Genomic DNA, 15498 nt, shown 5'->3' with positions numbered 1-15498 from the left:
GTCCATTCAGATCCAGACTCACTCGAAATTCCCACTCAAAATGTTTGGGTTCACGCACTTTTTGGGATGATACTACATGGGGAGCGATAATGCGGGGAACTTTGAGCCGAAAAGGGATGTTATTTGGACTTTGACTTTCACTTTCGCCTCATCCAAATGAAGCGACTCCCAAGAAGTCACTCCACTCTCCACTCAAGGACAAAAAGGACCCCCAACAGAGGGTTGCTCGGGAAAAGCTTTTATTTTTCTTGGTCCTTGTTTGTTTAGTTGCGTTTGAGATGTTTCTGGCGTGAGATGTTCGCGCCGAGAAGAAGTGCGCGAGTTGCCCAAACGGAAAGCGAGAGCGAAATGACAGCGGGATTTGTTCATTCAGCGGCGGCAAATCAGCACTCCCACCCACACCCACACGCACACCCACATCACCATCTCGATAATCACATCCAGAGGCAGGACAATCCCAATCAGAATCATAATCACAATCAGACATTAGACAATAAGACAATGCGCTGTGATACGAGGTAAACAAGTTGTGATGGTATTATAATTTAGTGCAAAGTCTAGTAAGAAATTGAAGCATAGAACTTCTATGAAAACTATATTTTATGCAATGATACAAGTTTTGGTGAAATCTAGTATGCAATTGAAGCATAGAAAACGATATTTGAAATTCATGTGGTAAACAACGTAAATTTGATTGTTTATAAAAGCCAAGTGTTCAACTAAACGTGCAAAACTCAAGTACATTAAAAGCAATCAAAAGTTAATGACAAAGCAAACATATTTTGCTCAATTCGAACCACTTAGTATATTAAAAAACCTCGGATTATATGCAAAAAAAGCTGCAATATTAAACAACTCCAAGTTATCATTCTTTTTAAGCAACCGAGTGATTTTAAAAGTACACGATATTTTTTACACTTTTATTTTTGCCTTGAAAGTAAAGTTCTCAAAAGAGTCGTATCCATCATGTTGGCGAATTTAACTTTGATATGATTACACAATCTTTTCAAATTTGAAACCTTACTAAATAAATAAATATAAAACTTATATCCCAATTCATTTCCCTCAGCACCAAGAATAATGTAAACTTTTGTGATTTGAATTTTGGATTTATTACAATTTGTACGCAACTTTTGCGACAAATAAATCTCCGCAATTCCGATAATTGCTCAATATGTTTGTGGCAACCCATTTATTTAAACACTTATCAGTCCATCTAACTGGAACAGCAGAAACAATGTTCTACTATAAACAAAGTGCATAAACCACACACAATGGTGTGTTGTACTTCTTGTCGCTGCTCGTAAATCAGAGGAATATTCGAAAATTTATTTCAACAAAGATTGTCCAGGGAGAAGAAATGGTAGCAGCTACAGCTCCAGCTCCAGATTGCAACAAATGGCCGTAAAGTGTCCTTAAACAATGAGTATACTTTGTGCCACCAATAAAGTCGCCTTTTTAAAGGGCCCGCATGTGTGGAAAGCGAATTTTCACGTGCCTGCCCAGAAATAGACTAAACGTGACCACCAAGGTGCACAGTTTCCACCTCTCTGCTATTTTTCCTGACGGCCACCTGGGCATCGATTTGCGACAATTAAATGTTGGCATAATAAAATCAACAGCAAAACGGCCACAAAAATGTTCTATATCTATTTTTTAGCTGCTCTACTCCGTGGCAAATTGGCGGCAAGTGCAAACAAAGTGAGCTGGCAAACTGCCGCAGAACGATTTTCCACAATTTCCAGCCAGTCGAGTTGAAAAGTCAACAGGAAACGGCAAAAAAATGGAAAACCAAAAAATAAAAAAGAAAACGGGGTTGAGGGGGTACAAGTTTTTTATTTGCCAGGATGTACTCGGCATTATTTTGCTGCTCACTTTCCGAACACTCGACTCCGCTCCCTGGCCATAACAATAACCTTTCACCAGAATGTAACATGTCTGGCATTCGTATGTCGTACACTGGCACCACCTTGCCACCGCTTTTCCGCCCACAAAGGTGACTGCTGCCGGTGAAAATCGCATTGAACTTCCGCTTCTCCCCCAGAGCACCTCTCTGCCTCTTAATTTGATATCACCCTGTGGGTGAATCAACTTTAGCACCGCAAAATGTGTTTGTTTCCTTCGCAAAATTCGTATTCAGATTCACTCGAAGTCCGCAAGGGGCATTATCCGCATGTATTTCATGTTATTTTAAGCGCTCACTTCTCATAAGCATTCTCGTCACTTAAAGCCTCTTAAATTGCGGTGGGTATCATGAAAAAGTGGCTGCATAGTATCAAATATTAAATCGCAGACTGCGAAAACCTATTGGTGCTACAATTTTAATTATGCCAGAAGCTGTTTGTTCAAACATACAGCTATTTAAAATTTGTAACCCCCCAGAGATTGGGAATACCTAATATTCCACCTACTTCTTCGGCGGAGTTCCATCAAAGCTCCCTCCATGACTCGCTAAATCGCATCACTCAGCCGATGAAAGGCAATCAGAGCTGATGAAAAGCAGAAAGGCAAATCCAAGTACCGACTGATAAAATTGTCCACCAAATCCACTGGGTATCCGAGCACTTATTTAATAACTAGGACGCAATTCGATTGCACTTTCGATGGAGTGGGAAAGGGGCAGGGAGTCTATCATTAGCTGATGGCGACATTATCCTTTGGCAAATGTGTATATAATTGCAGGACCCCCGAGTCAGCTGGCCAGCCAGGACATGCGGCTCCTTGACATTGCCTGTGCAAACAGGAGCAGCACATAAATAGTGCAGGAAATAACGCAAATACAAAAAAATCTGATAAAATCAGCATTTTCTAAATTAAATTGTTCGTTATGCATACAGCGAAGAGAGCACAGGACCCTACCTTAGTCCTTACAGCCCGACATTGTCCGGTAATTGTTCGCTGACAGGAGGACTGTTGGTAATGGAAGCGGGAGGGTTAGGGGGCACACGAAGTCCTGACATTTAGCATATGCACTTGGGGGTGGGGCAAGGACAAGCCTTTTTTCCGTCTGCGGCTCAGTGTCCACGTGTCCTGCCAGCGATAATTGCCCACTGTCTGCTTGGCCCACATACAGCAAATGTGCGAGTGTACGAGTATATAAAATATTTCAAGTGTAGCGGGCGGGGCGGGGCGGCACGGCGAACAACAAGGACTGTCATACATCAGGATTATTGTGTCACGTTGATGTTGCTTATGCGCTTTTAATGATAGTTGTCACATCACTGAGCTGCTGCCCGAATGTCACTCTCCAGTCTAATTGAGTTGCCCCTAATTCTGGCCACTAAACTAGACTCTCGCTGCCAATTAGAGGCTCTTTAGGCCGACTCTATATTTACCCAACTAATGGCATAATTACTGCCTCTGCCCATGTAATACATTTCACTAATTCCCATCATTTTTGTTTTGTTTTTCTTCGCTTTCGATCCATTGCAGTCTGGGCATCGGCCGCGCCCACTTTGAGAAGCAGCCGCCCAGCAATTTGCGCAAGTCGAACTTCTTCCACTTCGTGATCGCCTTATATGATCGGGCTGGTCAGCCCATCGAAATCGAGCGCACGGCCTTCATTGGATTCATCGAGAAGGACTCGGAGTCGGACGCCACCAAGACGAACAATGGCATCCAGTACCGGCTGCAGTTGCTCTACGCGAATGGTGAGTGTGCTATACAATGCCATCAAGTGCTTTGGAACCCTATATGATCGTGACTTGTATTCCGTTTCTAGGCGCTCGCCAGGAGCAGGACATTTTCGTGCGACTCATCGATTCGGTGACCAAGCAGGTGAGTCCAAAAATTTTCCATATATTTTTTTTTATTAAAACAAGTAGTGCTACAGGTATAGCTGCAGGACACCCTTAAGAAATCATAGAAAATGTATATATTCCTAACAACTCAAGTTTTAATCCTGCAAGGAGTTACACCCCAGCAACTTATTTGAATAAATTGTGCGATTTGCTCCACAGAAAACTCGAAACAAGCTTTGTAAGCACATGACAACTTCAAAACCACTTACAAAATTTGCAATTCATCCTGCGATTGGCACTTACATAAATTAAGAACTTCCTGATTAACACGCCGCTCACTGCAAATTAAGGCAAAGTTAACCAGGCTATGAAAAACCAATTCCTTCCACTTGGCTGCTTCCGTGCATTTTCCTCTGCTCCGATGTTTGTTTTGCTGATTCGAGCATAAGTTGCATTCGAAATTGATTGTCATGGCTAATTAAGTGTGTCCTGGTGTGTCCTTTGGCCAATAAATTGAGTCGTCAAACGAGCAGCTCTTTTCCAAGCGGGCTTTTCCAACTTTTCCGCGTGGACCAAAGGGGTGTGACCGGGGCTAACGAGGGAAGTGAGAAGCGAGAAAAGCGAGAAAATCGAGAGAATCGCACGGGGATCGAACATTGTTAATGCGCTTTGTTGTGGGTGCGTGCAGGTCCTGGGGCATTTTTCTAGTCCTTGTAGTCCTGGTGCACCATATGTCCGCTTTTGTGGGCCTAATGCCTTGCCAGGTCTTTTCTGTCCTCTCCTTTTTGGGCCTTTTCAAGGGCAATTAATTTCTCGAGTGACAAATTTTTATAGACATTGGTCCGCTCCTTTCGACGTACATACATATCTTCCCCATTAACCCCCTCGCTTTTCCCGCTTTTCTCGATTTCCCTCCGCTTTTGTGGGCGTTTCTTGCCCATTTAGCCCGTTCGCATCAGAAACGAGCGCGCAATAAATTTGTCCACAAATTATCGACAGCATGCGACATCGCCCCCTTTCTTTACTTTATGGTGACAAATCCATTTGGCGAATGCAATTTAATCGCAAAATTATTTGAGCCGCCATCAATTGAATTTGCTAAAAATATCACACACAAAAAATGTACGTAAGTAAAGGTCTCTCTGAAGTTCTGTTAAATTTTGTAGGCTTTGCTGATAAGAAAATGGCTGCAGACGACTGTTTATGGGCATTGTTTTAGGCAATTAAGCCTTATCGACAAATTGAATAGCGCAAGTTACTTTAATAATATAAATGAGTAATTACAAGCCACTTAATGGGTCTTTAAGGAAACATACGAATTTCCGGACTAAATGCGAAAGATTCCCAGATGGCTACTCATTGTAGATTATCATACTATACATTCTGATATTCAAATATGTTTCACGTCATGCGGCCAAATAAGATTTCCGAAGAAAAACTTGGTATATTTTCAAAGAATCACGATTACATCCTGGTTAGTTCCTTTCGCTGCTGTCACTCAATTGCCCATTTCCGCTTGACTTGTGGCGTACTTGTGATGTAACTACCCCTAACCTGGGAAAATCGCACTGCGGTACGAGTTTGTGCCCATTTGAAAAGTGTCGCAAGCTGGGAAAAGAACAATCATTTGATCGGATTAGGTGGGTTCGGCTGCCTCTTTACAGACCCTTTGTTTTCGACTGGCTGTTTTTGAATTTTACATTTCGTTTGTCGCGTGTCGCTTTTCCTTATCGGATTGCGTAACAGGTAAGGCGGGGATAAGCGAGTGTTATCTTCAGCAAGTGGGATTGTAACTCGAGACTGGGAACTGTGGCGGGCCGAATGCGATTAAGGCGGAATCGTCTCACTCACAAATGGCAGGAGGGCAGGACAATTGTCAACTGGCATCCACGTGGCAAGACCAAAATAAAAAAAAATATAAAAAAGGAGAAAAGCAGCGGCATGGACGCACAACCCTTGCAACCCCTTTTTTGGGCGAATGCAGCAGCAAATCATGGTCATAATCATAATTACATTCGATCAGATAACGGCCAAAAACCGTTCGAACGGGAGGCGTCGCAATTGCAATTTGAGCTAACGATGGTAGCACGGAAAATCGCCTCATTTCGGCGATCATATTTCATTTTCATCAGCGGACGGCGGATAGAGTGGTGCTATGAGGGTCCGGCATAAAACAATAGCCAAATCCTTTTACCCGGTTTTTGTGTTTTGCCAAAATTGCGCTTATCGCGATTAGAACGCACAAATGCACGCACAAAAGCGCATCGAAATCCTAAACCAAAAAGAGATGGATATAGTTGGCATTCGAGGGGTAGAAAGAGACAGGGCAGATAACTGGCGATTAATGCACTGCGATAACTGAGACATAAAGTGCTTGAAAGGAGCCCAAAACAAGGATCCGCCAACCGGTTACCCGATTTACCCAACCACTAACGGTTAAAAAAAAATCGGAAAAAGCAGCATCATTAAATATCCTATAGCCATTGCACTCACACACACACACATGCTGTTGTCTGCGCGTGTTAATTAAGCGATAAAATTAATTTGTATGTCAACACTTAAAAAGCCGAGAGAATCATTTTCGATTATTAACAAATTGTACGAGCACAGCTCGCTTAATGGCAAATGGTTATTGTTGTTGTCGCTGGCGCCGCCGGCCACTCAATAAATTCAACAGATTGCGCGAAATCTCCACATTTGCATGTGCGCCCTCCGTCCGTCCCGCTCGCACCCGCCCAGCCCTGTGGCCTCCCCACGCTACCTCTCCCTTTCGCACGCAATGCGATTAAAAATGCTTTTATTTCACGGCAAGTGCATTTCTGCGGTCGAAAGAGACGGGCAGATGGCATACAGAGCGACAGAGAGAGAGAGAGAGGGAGAGCGAGAGAGAGAGAGGGAGAAAAGAGGCGGAAAAATGATATCGTCCTCATTATGCGAAATGTGTAATGCATGCGGACTCCCCTTTGAAATTCTTTTGGGTCCCTTGGGGGACCTTCGGTTTTATAAAGGTGTGCAAAATGCACTGCGTTATGTGGGTGAAAGCCATCTTAACTTTTGATAAATGGGCAACGTGAGTTACGCACCTTCCATTCTTAAAATCTATTACATCTTTTAACATCCTAGTAATTCTAGTAATTTACAGCATAGAATATATTAATTTTCCCAATAAATATAGACTGTTTATTTGAAAGGTCAAATTCCCTTTATTAGTCTTAATCATGAATAGCAAACAATCAATAATTCATAACTTTTTACAGACAAAAAGATGAACAATGGGAACATACCCTTGTATTGCAGGAAGTGCACATTTCCATATGCTCGTTTATGTAATTTTTCAAGAAGTTGGCATTACATTGTTATCCCGTGTCCCTAAAAATATGCAAATATGCAGGAAAGGGCGCGGCAAAAAAGGCTTTTCACCCATTTCCCTCGGCGAAATGCACGAGTGGCTGAGGATGCACGAGTCCTTGCAGCGGTAACCTTTATGTCGGTGTCCTTTCTTCTGGGTGGGCAATTTATGCGTTGCCCCGATAAATGTAGCTTTAATAAATTAAGAGCTACCCTCGATGGGTTTTTTATTCGCTTATTTTTGTTTTATTGTGTGCCCTTTTCGCGAAAATTTTTTGCAGTCCCCCCTTTGTCCGCGATAATTTATCTTGTTTGGCGAGATTTTTATTTGGCACGTTAAATATGCAGTATGTGCAACATGCAACATGCAGCATGCAGCATTCAAGTGCGTGAATAATGCAGCGAGCGTCGATTCATTTTATTCCAAAAGCGATAATAACAATTTGCAAAAATGCTGGAAAAAATCGACTCTTCGCTGCGAGTTTGATGGAAAATCGTTTAAAATTTAAAAGCTTCCTCGGCTCATCCTGTTTGCAACCCCCCTTCCCCCACGGCCCCGTGTGGAGTCCTTTTTCTGCCTGTCCTGTCACCACTTCATCACTCGCTTTTTTTGCACATTTTTTCTTGCTGTTTTGTTGTCCTGCCGCTGACTCCTGTTCTTTGTCCTGTTGATAAATCGTAGTTTAAACGCTTTTACTCCAGTTTTAGTGGCTTTCGTTTAGTTTGCCGTTTTTTCTATTAGACGAGCCATTTAGCCTCGGATTTCGGCAAAAACACGGAGTACGGGATACAAACTAATTGTTTGTTTCTGCATCCCACCGCAAGGATGATGGATGATGATTCCCGCTTGTACCCTCCTTAGGCAAGTTGGTTTTTTCTGGGCTGGAGTACTTGGCCTTGGTTGGTTTCATGGACCAATTGGATTTATTTACCATTCTTAGAGATCGGTCGTTATCTTGGACCTACCTCCTTAACTGAAACCAACTAAATCTGAAGGACATTCCCCTTTCCCCAGCGAACTCGAAAGCAAACAGGTGACAATTACAAGTTGTCGCATAAAAAATGACAGTAAAACTTTATGTCCGGTGCGGGAAAACATTGAAAGTCCATTACCCCGGGTCCGGGATAAAAAGGATATCCCATGCTAGTCCGGCCTATAATTAGCTGCACTGCGTCCGGAAAAGTTCGAGCCGTAATGCTGGATATCCCGCTGGATATTGGACATTGAGCTGGGCCATCGAGGGCTGTCTGATCCTTTACAGGACTCACCATGGAGCGGGGAAATTATGAACCTGACAAACGGGATAATAAGGGATGATCATAATTTTACATGTGCCCAGGCTAATGCCAAAAACAACAGGGGGCGGCCCTATATATATTCATATATGTATGTACCAGGGGTGGGATGCTGGAGGACTACTGCTGGTTGCATTAAAATTAATTTCTGATTATCTATCTGGTTGGGCACAGCTTCTGTGCATGGGCTCATCATTCCGGGATACAGTTTCGCTGCCGAAAGTGGAAACAAATGCACATATGCCAGTGACGTCAGAGGAACCACTCGTCCTTGACGGCAAGTGGCAGGATTCCTCCTGCCGCATTCTGTTCCTTTTTTGCTGTTTTTACTTTTGGTGGATGAACACACGGCTCAGGTTTTTGGCTTCCTCACTCGGTTATTGTTATTACTTTTGCGTGTATCTGCGTCAGTTGATGAATGATCCTCTCACCCTCCGCAGGACATCCTCGTCCTTCACCCCTCGCATATGCCGTGTTTTTGCCAACTAATTCGCTGGATGAGTGTTGGATTACGGTCAGCGGGCGGGCGGGGGGTGGGGAGAGGAAGACACCCGCTTTAATCATTTTTAAATTAGAGAACTATGCGCCTTTTTGTCTGCCAACCCACCTCATACCCTTGTTTATCTATTTGTTGTTGGAACTTCAGGAGAGGCTTGTGGAAATTGCAGCAGATTGCCCAACGCTGCACTTGCGGTTGCTGTTCCTTCCACATGGCACGATTCCTGGCCCACAAACACCACCCCCACAGAAATGAGGAAACAACAAACAAATAGACAGTCAGTTCGAGTGGCGTTTTCACTGGGCAAACACAAATAGAACGCCCCCTCGAATACCCCTCGGATATTATGTTCATGCAGAGGTAAAAATGTGGACATTGTCAATATTTGCATTGTGTCCCATATGTCGATTTGCTGGCTCAAAGTTTTCGTGGCTCTGTAATTAGCATTTATGAGTGTTTGTCTTAGCCCAAAACGATTGTGGATAGGGGTCAAATTTGTAGAGCGGTCGGGTGTCGATGGCAGAGGGTTAACAACGGGGTCACGTGGGGCTTAATTGGGCATTGTCCATGAGATTCTAATCTCTCAGGTTTGGTCAAAACAATTAGCTTTAACTGTGTTTTGCCTTAAATCGAGAGATGAAAGAAAATCTATTATCTATTAGAATTAGTAAGGCCTTAAGTTAACATAAGTTGTATTTTCCAAAAGGATTTTCCAAAGTAGCGTGTATAAAAATACTTGTATCCAATTAGGAGCCTTTATATTATTATATAGCAAAACCATAACCTTCATATTCCATTTCCCATTGCCATGTCTAATTTCAGGCCATCATATACGAGGGTCAGGACAAGAATCCCGAGATGTGTCGAGTGCTCCTAACGCACGAGGTGATGTGCAGGTGAGTGCTTATCTAGCAGTGATTTCATATCCTTTGGCATTCCCATCCACACCTTTTACCCACTGACTTGCGAATCGAAATCTCAAGTCTCGCGGGCATTCGGAAACCGACTCCCTGGAGCTTCTTAAACTTGCCATTTTTATCCAAAAGGGATGCTGGCCACAGCCACTCAAATTATAGAGACCTGAGCTCTCATTTGTTTTGCCTGCCTGTATTTTTTCCGTGATTTTCCCTCGGTTTTCTTACGATTTTCCTACGCTTTCCCCCAAGCTTCTTCCAGGGACTGCTTTAATTTTGTTGATTTTTAAGCTCCGTCCGGCGGAGCGGCAGAGTGTCCTTCGTTTTATTTTCACGCTCAAACGCACGCGAGCTGAAACGTATAAATGGTTGACTACCGTGCCGCCTCATCGCCACCCACAACCACCCAGCACCACCCACAACCACCCACCGCCCCATGGGCTGCTGTTCACCCTTCTAGCAGCTTTCTGACAGTTGAAGGTTGCGTAGAAAATAAAAACGGCAGAGCAAAGAAACAAAAAACTCGCCGAGAGAAAGCCGAACAACAACAACAAAAATTACACCCCCTTTACCGCCAGCCCCGCTACCCCATCCCCTCCCCCGCTGAGCCTCCACCACTGCCCGCTGGTTGTTGTTGCTGGGCCGGCCATCTTTTATTATTTCGGATTGGCACCCAGTTTTTATGTTTGCGTAGCATTATCAAAAACAAGGGGACAACGCACACATACACACACACACACACGGGGGTTGCAGACTCCCCCATTAGAGCGAGAGAGGGGAGAAGAGCGCGGGAAGAGCGATAGAGATAGCGATAGAGGTAGTGGCAGGACAACGAGGACGTCTTCTTTATCGTTTTGGCTTTGCGCCCATTTCAGTCATCCATGTTTATGTTATATATGCCCAGCGAAGACCCAAAATCCAAAAGCCAAAAGCCGGGTCCAAGCCAAAAATGCCACCCCCAGATGACCCTCAACCACCCGTTTCGCCCACTCAATCCACCCCCCACCACCCACCATCCCCAGCCCCCTTTCCTACTTCGATGTGTTCTTTGCTGTTTTTTTGTTTCTACATCCAGCCCAGGGGCTGTGCAGTCGAAAATTACGCAGCCATTGAACTCGATATGTAGAGATATAGATATATGAGCGCGTATACAGATGCAGATAAGAAATAAGTGCAGAGCAATGACGAATGCCTGACCCCCAGAAATTGTCACATTACAAAGCAAGTCTTCAAAGTTCAGTGGAACTGGGTTATGCTGTAGTTGGTGGTATGGGGGAGTTTTCCTATAGACAGCTTTACTTGTGTGAAGCCCCATAAAGGGTAGAGTGCTATGGAGAAGCTCCAGTTGCAATGATCTATCGGTTTGGATAAGAAGTATTTGATTTACTATAATATTTACTTGTTATTATAGTTGTATTATAGTTGTATTATAGTAATATAATATGAAAAACGAAATATATATGATACTATATCTAATATCTATCTAATACATATATATAAAATATATCTAATATATCTAAAATATATCATATATATTTATTCATAATACTGAAAGCCTATAGTGTTTCGTTTGCTAAGTCAACTCCATATGCTTCCTGACCTTTGAATTAGTTACCATTAAGACCTATACTTTTCCAGTTAAATATGTTGAAATTGATCCAAAACTGTTGTTTCCTTTCAGCCGCTGCTGTGATAAGAAGAGCTGTGGTAACCGCAACGAGACGCCATCGGACCCCGTCATTATTGATCGGTAAGTAGTCATAGTTCATTCTCCTCTGGCGCAGCCACAACCACAACCAGAACCAGAACCACTGCCACATCCACATTCACATCCACATCCACTGGCGTATTCCTGTCCAGGACCTCGTCCTGTTGCTCCGCCACACAAAAGATGACATTTTAAGCTGCTTTTCATCATCGTCGCTGGCTTTTTATTTTGTCAGCCTGTTCTGCGGCCTGTGTATGCGTATCGTTGATTTATTGGCATTATTATCAACTGCAATATAAAACACGATGCGGCAGACATGCAAAGAGCTCGAGTGAGGGGACGCGGGGGGCTTACCCCATTATTCGATGAAGGGAGCTGAAATGAAACAGAAGCTGCAACCGGGTGGCACTGAGTCCTCCGAGGGAGAGACAAACAAAAATTCATCAAAATGGCAGTGGCAAATTCTATTTTCATAAATTGTAAATTGAGACGCGCAGTTCGCGGCAATCCGACACTTGAAAGATACTTTCCAGCCGGGAAATACACCCACCCCCCGCCCACCGATGCGACCCGTCGCCCGTCGCGTGTCATGCGAATTATGCTAATTGTGTGCACATCCTTGTGGCCGCCACGCCCCCTTCTCCTCCTGCCGGTCGTGTGCCCGCCCTAATTGGCTTCGGAAATATTATTTGAGTGCAGGCAATTTAAGGAAACCAAAAATGCTAAGCAAATTGGGTTGGGAAGAAGCGGTTAGCAAAGGCGGATATCAGTATAAAGAAGGATGTTCTTGAACTCTTTGAGAAGTAAAGTAAAGCAGCCTCCAAGCATTCAAGCCAAGCCAAAACATTCCTGCCCAACTCGTACTGCCATTGCCGCCGAACTCATTGAGTTGTTAAGCAATTTTGTAGTCCCTAGGCCCCATTAAATTGAGGCACACCTTATGCAGATGATAATCAGCGCCCAGTGTGATTCCCCGTACAGCCCGATCCACGGACCTCCGGCGAAGGGCCCAACTATTTGCCTATGTGGAGCCCAACTCCATCTCCGTTCTGCGACTCCAGTTGCAATTGCCATTTGTAGGACTGCCCACAATGGTGGCTTTTCTGCGAACCGAGATCTCTGCGCTCCGCTTAATGATTCTATTATTAAAGTGCGACCGGTTGCTGGCAGTCAGCCGCACTGACAATCAGGCCATAATTGTGTCATAATTAAATTTAATTGATTGCCTCCTCCTCCTCCTCCCCGCCACCTGAGCTTGCAAATTAGGAAATGGCCGGGCGAAAATCGATGCCGAAGTGGCAAAAAACCAACAAAAACCCAGCCAGTTCTGGCCACACAGCAAAGAGCTGGCTGAAAAACACGATCTCGGCAAGATCACAGATCGCCCGCTGCACATTTATGATCTTGTTAAAATTGCTCGGCGTTCTGCTGCTCCAGAATGCCATCCGTTGGAATAACAGTTACACTTGGCCAATCTCCTTGGAGGCTGGAGGTACTACATGGCATTGGATTGCATTGCAGCGGGACTCCCATCTCTTTTTCTGCCCCACGTGCCCGGGTGCGACACTTTGCGCTTGATATTTACGATTATTAATTCATTTCTTCTCTATTTACTAGCCTTGTTAGTCGGGATGGCCAGCAACCAGCTCACACATTGGCTAATCCCATCTAGAGATGGTAGCGTGAAGAGCGAAACATAGGAACTATAGTTCTATGAGTGATATATTTCTCTAAAACTGTCCGCTGAAACAAAAGTATCTGGCTGCTTTTTGGACCATCTTTCTATTGAGCTATCGTGACACGCTCACACCTGTGATCCCCGCCAGCTGCCCGTCCACATGTCGCATTTGTCAGGCGGGCTGTAACTTTTGTCGGCATTGCATTCCATTCCTGCGGCTCGGACGCATATCAATCACCAGCTGAAAACACGGCTGACTCCCAGTAAGCAGCTACCATTTACCAGCAAAGCAGCACCCATCTCCAATCAGCTTAAAAGGCGGCATGGATCAGTCGGTGGCCACCAGAGCCAGCCCATCCAGCCCGCTCATTGATATGCCAGTAGATCATGCCGCCGGCGGGAAGACAAAGACCCCGGGATAATCTATCTGTTCGCAACTAAATTTTGCCTCTGCCCGTGCCAGTGGCGGAGTTGGATGGGGAGCAGTATGAGGAGGAGGAGGAGCTGGAGCCCCAGCTAAAGCGCTAACTTGCCCGGGGGTCCAACGCATTTTGCCACTCAAGCCAACAAATGCCCCTCCACCGACCCCAGTCCGTCCAATCCGACTCCATCCAGGCGAAACTTTGTCGCGGCGCGCAACAATTGGAACTGATTGAAAATTCCAAATCGGGGGATCCAGGGGGATACCGACTTGCATTTCCAAGTGGCTGACGAAAGCCCAAAACTGATACGATATGACAACAGCAACAGCACAACAACACCAGTTTGGGCCCAGAGCAACCAGCAACCAGCTACCAGCTACCAACTACCAGCTACCAACTACCAACTCCTCTCTTTTGGCCACATACTGACGTTCGGACGTGTGCCGTGAGAGCTGCCCAACACAGTGGCCACCATCCACCGTCCACTGTCCACTGGTCACTGGTCAGTAGCCACTAGCCAGCATTCGCCGGCGATCTGCACATGTTTTATTGATGAATTTCTGTTATTCATGCAACCGATCTGCAGTTGGCCACAAGAGGAGGCTTTGGAGATGCCGAAATTGTGCACACAATAAGCTGGGGCACAGTGGGTCAATGCAAGGGGAAAACGGATCCAAATCTCAGGCTAGCGAATGATTTTGGAGGGCACCTCTCTGTAGAAATAATGATTCCTGCCACTTCACATTGTGTGTGCTTATGTGCGAAATAAACCTCTAGCTTTATTAGTGGCGAGTCTGTGGACTCGAAGCTAGATATGCTTGCCCCACAGTGGAATAGATCGGTGCGGGATTTGCAATTACCTGGGGCAGGTGATGAGGGCTTAGTCGCAGTTGCAGTCGCAGTCGCGGTTGCAATCGCGCTCTCTCTTTCTGGGCTCCTTTTTTATTTATGATTTGCGAGGACACAGTGGACACTCGCATTGTCTCCGGATCGACTGGCACGCATTTTGTATCTGCCCTTTTCCCAGTTTGTTGGCATGCACTTCGTGTGTGTTCCATAATTAAGTGAATTTAAAGCTCACTTCGGCGGCGGCCGTTGTTGTTGTTGTGCCCGTGATGTCCTTGTTGTTTTTCTCCTCGAGGTATTTGTGTTGTTGGTTCTGCGACATGTTCCACGTTTTTGTCACACATTTCCACCGATCTCGAGTGGGTTTTTATTTGTATTTGGCTCATTTCGCGTACTTCCCCCCTGCCCCATTTGCTGGCCATCATTTCCTGATCCACATCTGGCGTATGCGTAATGACTTGAATTACACTGACAGCCATGCAATTGGCATCGTTATCGTTGCTGGTCATTATAATTGTTATCGCGTGACAAGCGAAGAGCGTTCGACTTTTTAATTTGGGTAAATGGTGGGGCAATCAAAAAAATTGACTACGCCACCACTCAAAACAGCGAAAGCGTTGTAACAGAAAAACAGCAAATCGAGTGTGGGTGGGAAAAGCTCTCAGGCGAACGAACAATCGGAAATTTGCCACTCTTGCATTTATCTACGTCATTGGCGTTTTCTTCGCTTTATTTCAATTTTCTATATTTGCCAGCGTTTTGTCCACCGCAGCGACAAATAAACTAAGTGCCAACTCCCGGCCAACTACCCTCCAAAGGACCCGCCCCCTTTTGGCTGGCAACAAATAGAATTGGCATTTTGTGGTGTCCAATATGCAAAAACGCAGGGAGAGGAGTTTAACAGACGGGGCAAGAAACAGGGTGCTCGCAATATCCCACAAACACTTCAAAAATTGTATATTCGTAATCACAAAATGCCCCCCCGCGGGCGCCACAAACATTTTGCAGGACTAAACAAAAACTAAAGTTATAACATATAGCATAACA

At 44.8% G+C, this 15498-nt stretch overlaps 1 protein-coding gene across 1 annotated transcript in view; it reads left to right on the top strand.

Moving 5' to 3' along the window:
- LOC6549129 (transcription factor collier) overlaps nucleotides 1–15498 on the top strand; it is a 34691-nt gene that overhangs the window by 10050 nt on the left and 9143 nt on the right. The window contains 4 exon segments of the mRNA XM_015156892.2: nucleotides 3433–3650; nucleotides 3722–3777; nucleotides 9706–9779; nucleotides 11479–11547. Coding sequence (XP_015012378.2) covers nucleotides 3433–3650; nucleotides 3722–3777; nucleotides 9706–9779; nucleotides 11479–11547 — 417 coding nt within the window.

Source organism: Drosophila erecta, unplaced genomic scaffold (assembly GCF_003286155.1).
Source record: "Drosophila erecta strain 14021-0224.00,06,07 unplaced genomic scaffold, DereRS2 tig00000092-arrow-pilon, whole genome shotgun sequence".
Lineage (NCBI taxonomy): Eukaryota > Metazoa > Arthropoda > Insecta > Diptera > Drosophilidae > Drosophila > Drosophila erecta.
This window is presented reverse-complemented; position numbering and strand designations above follow the sequence as displayed.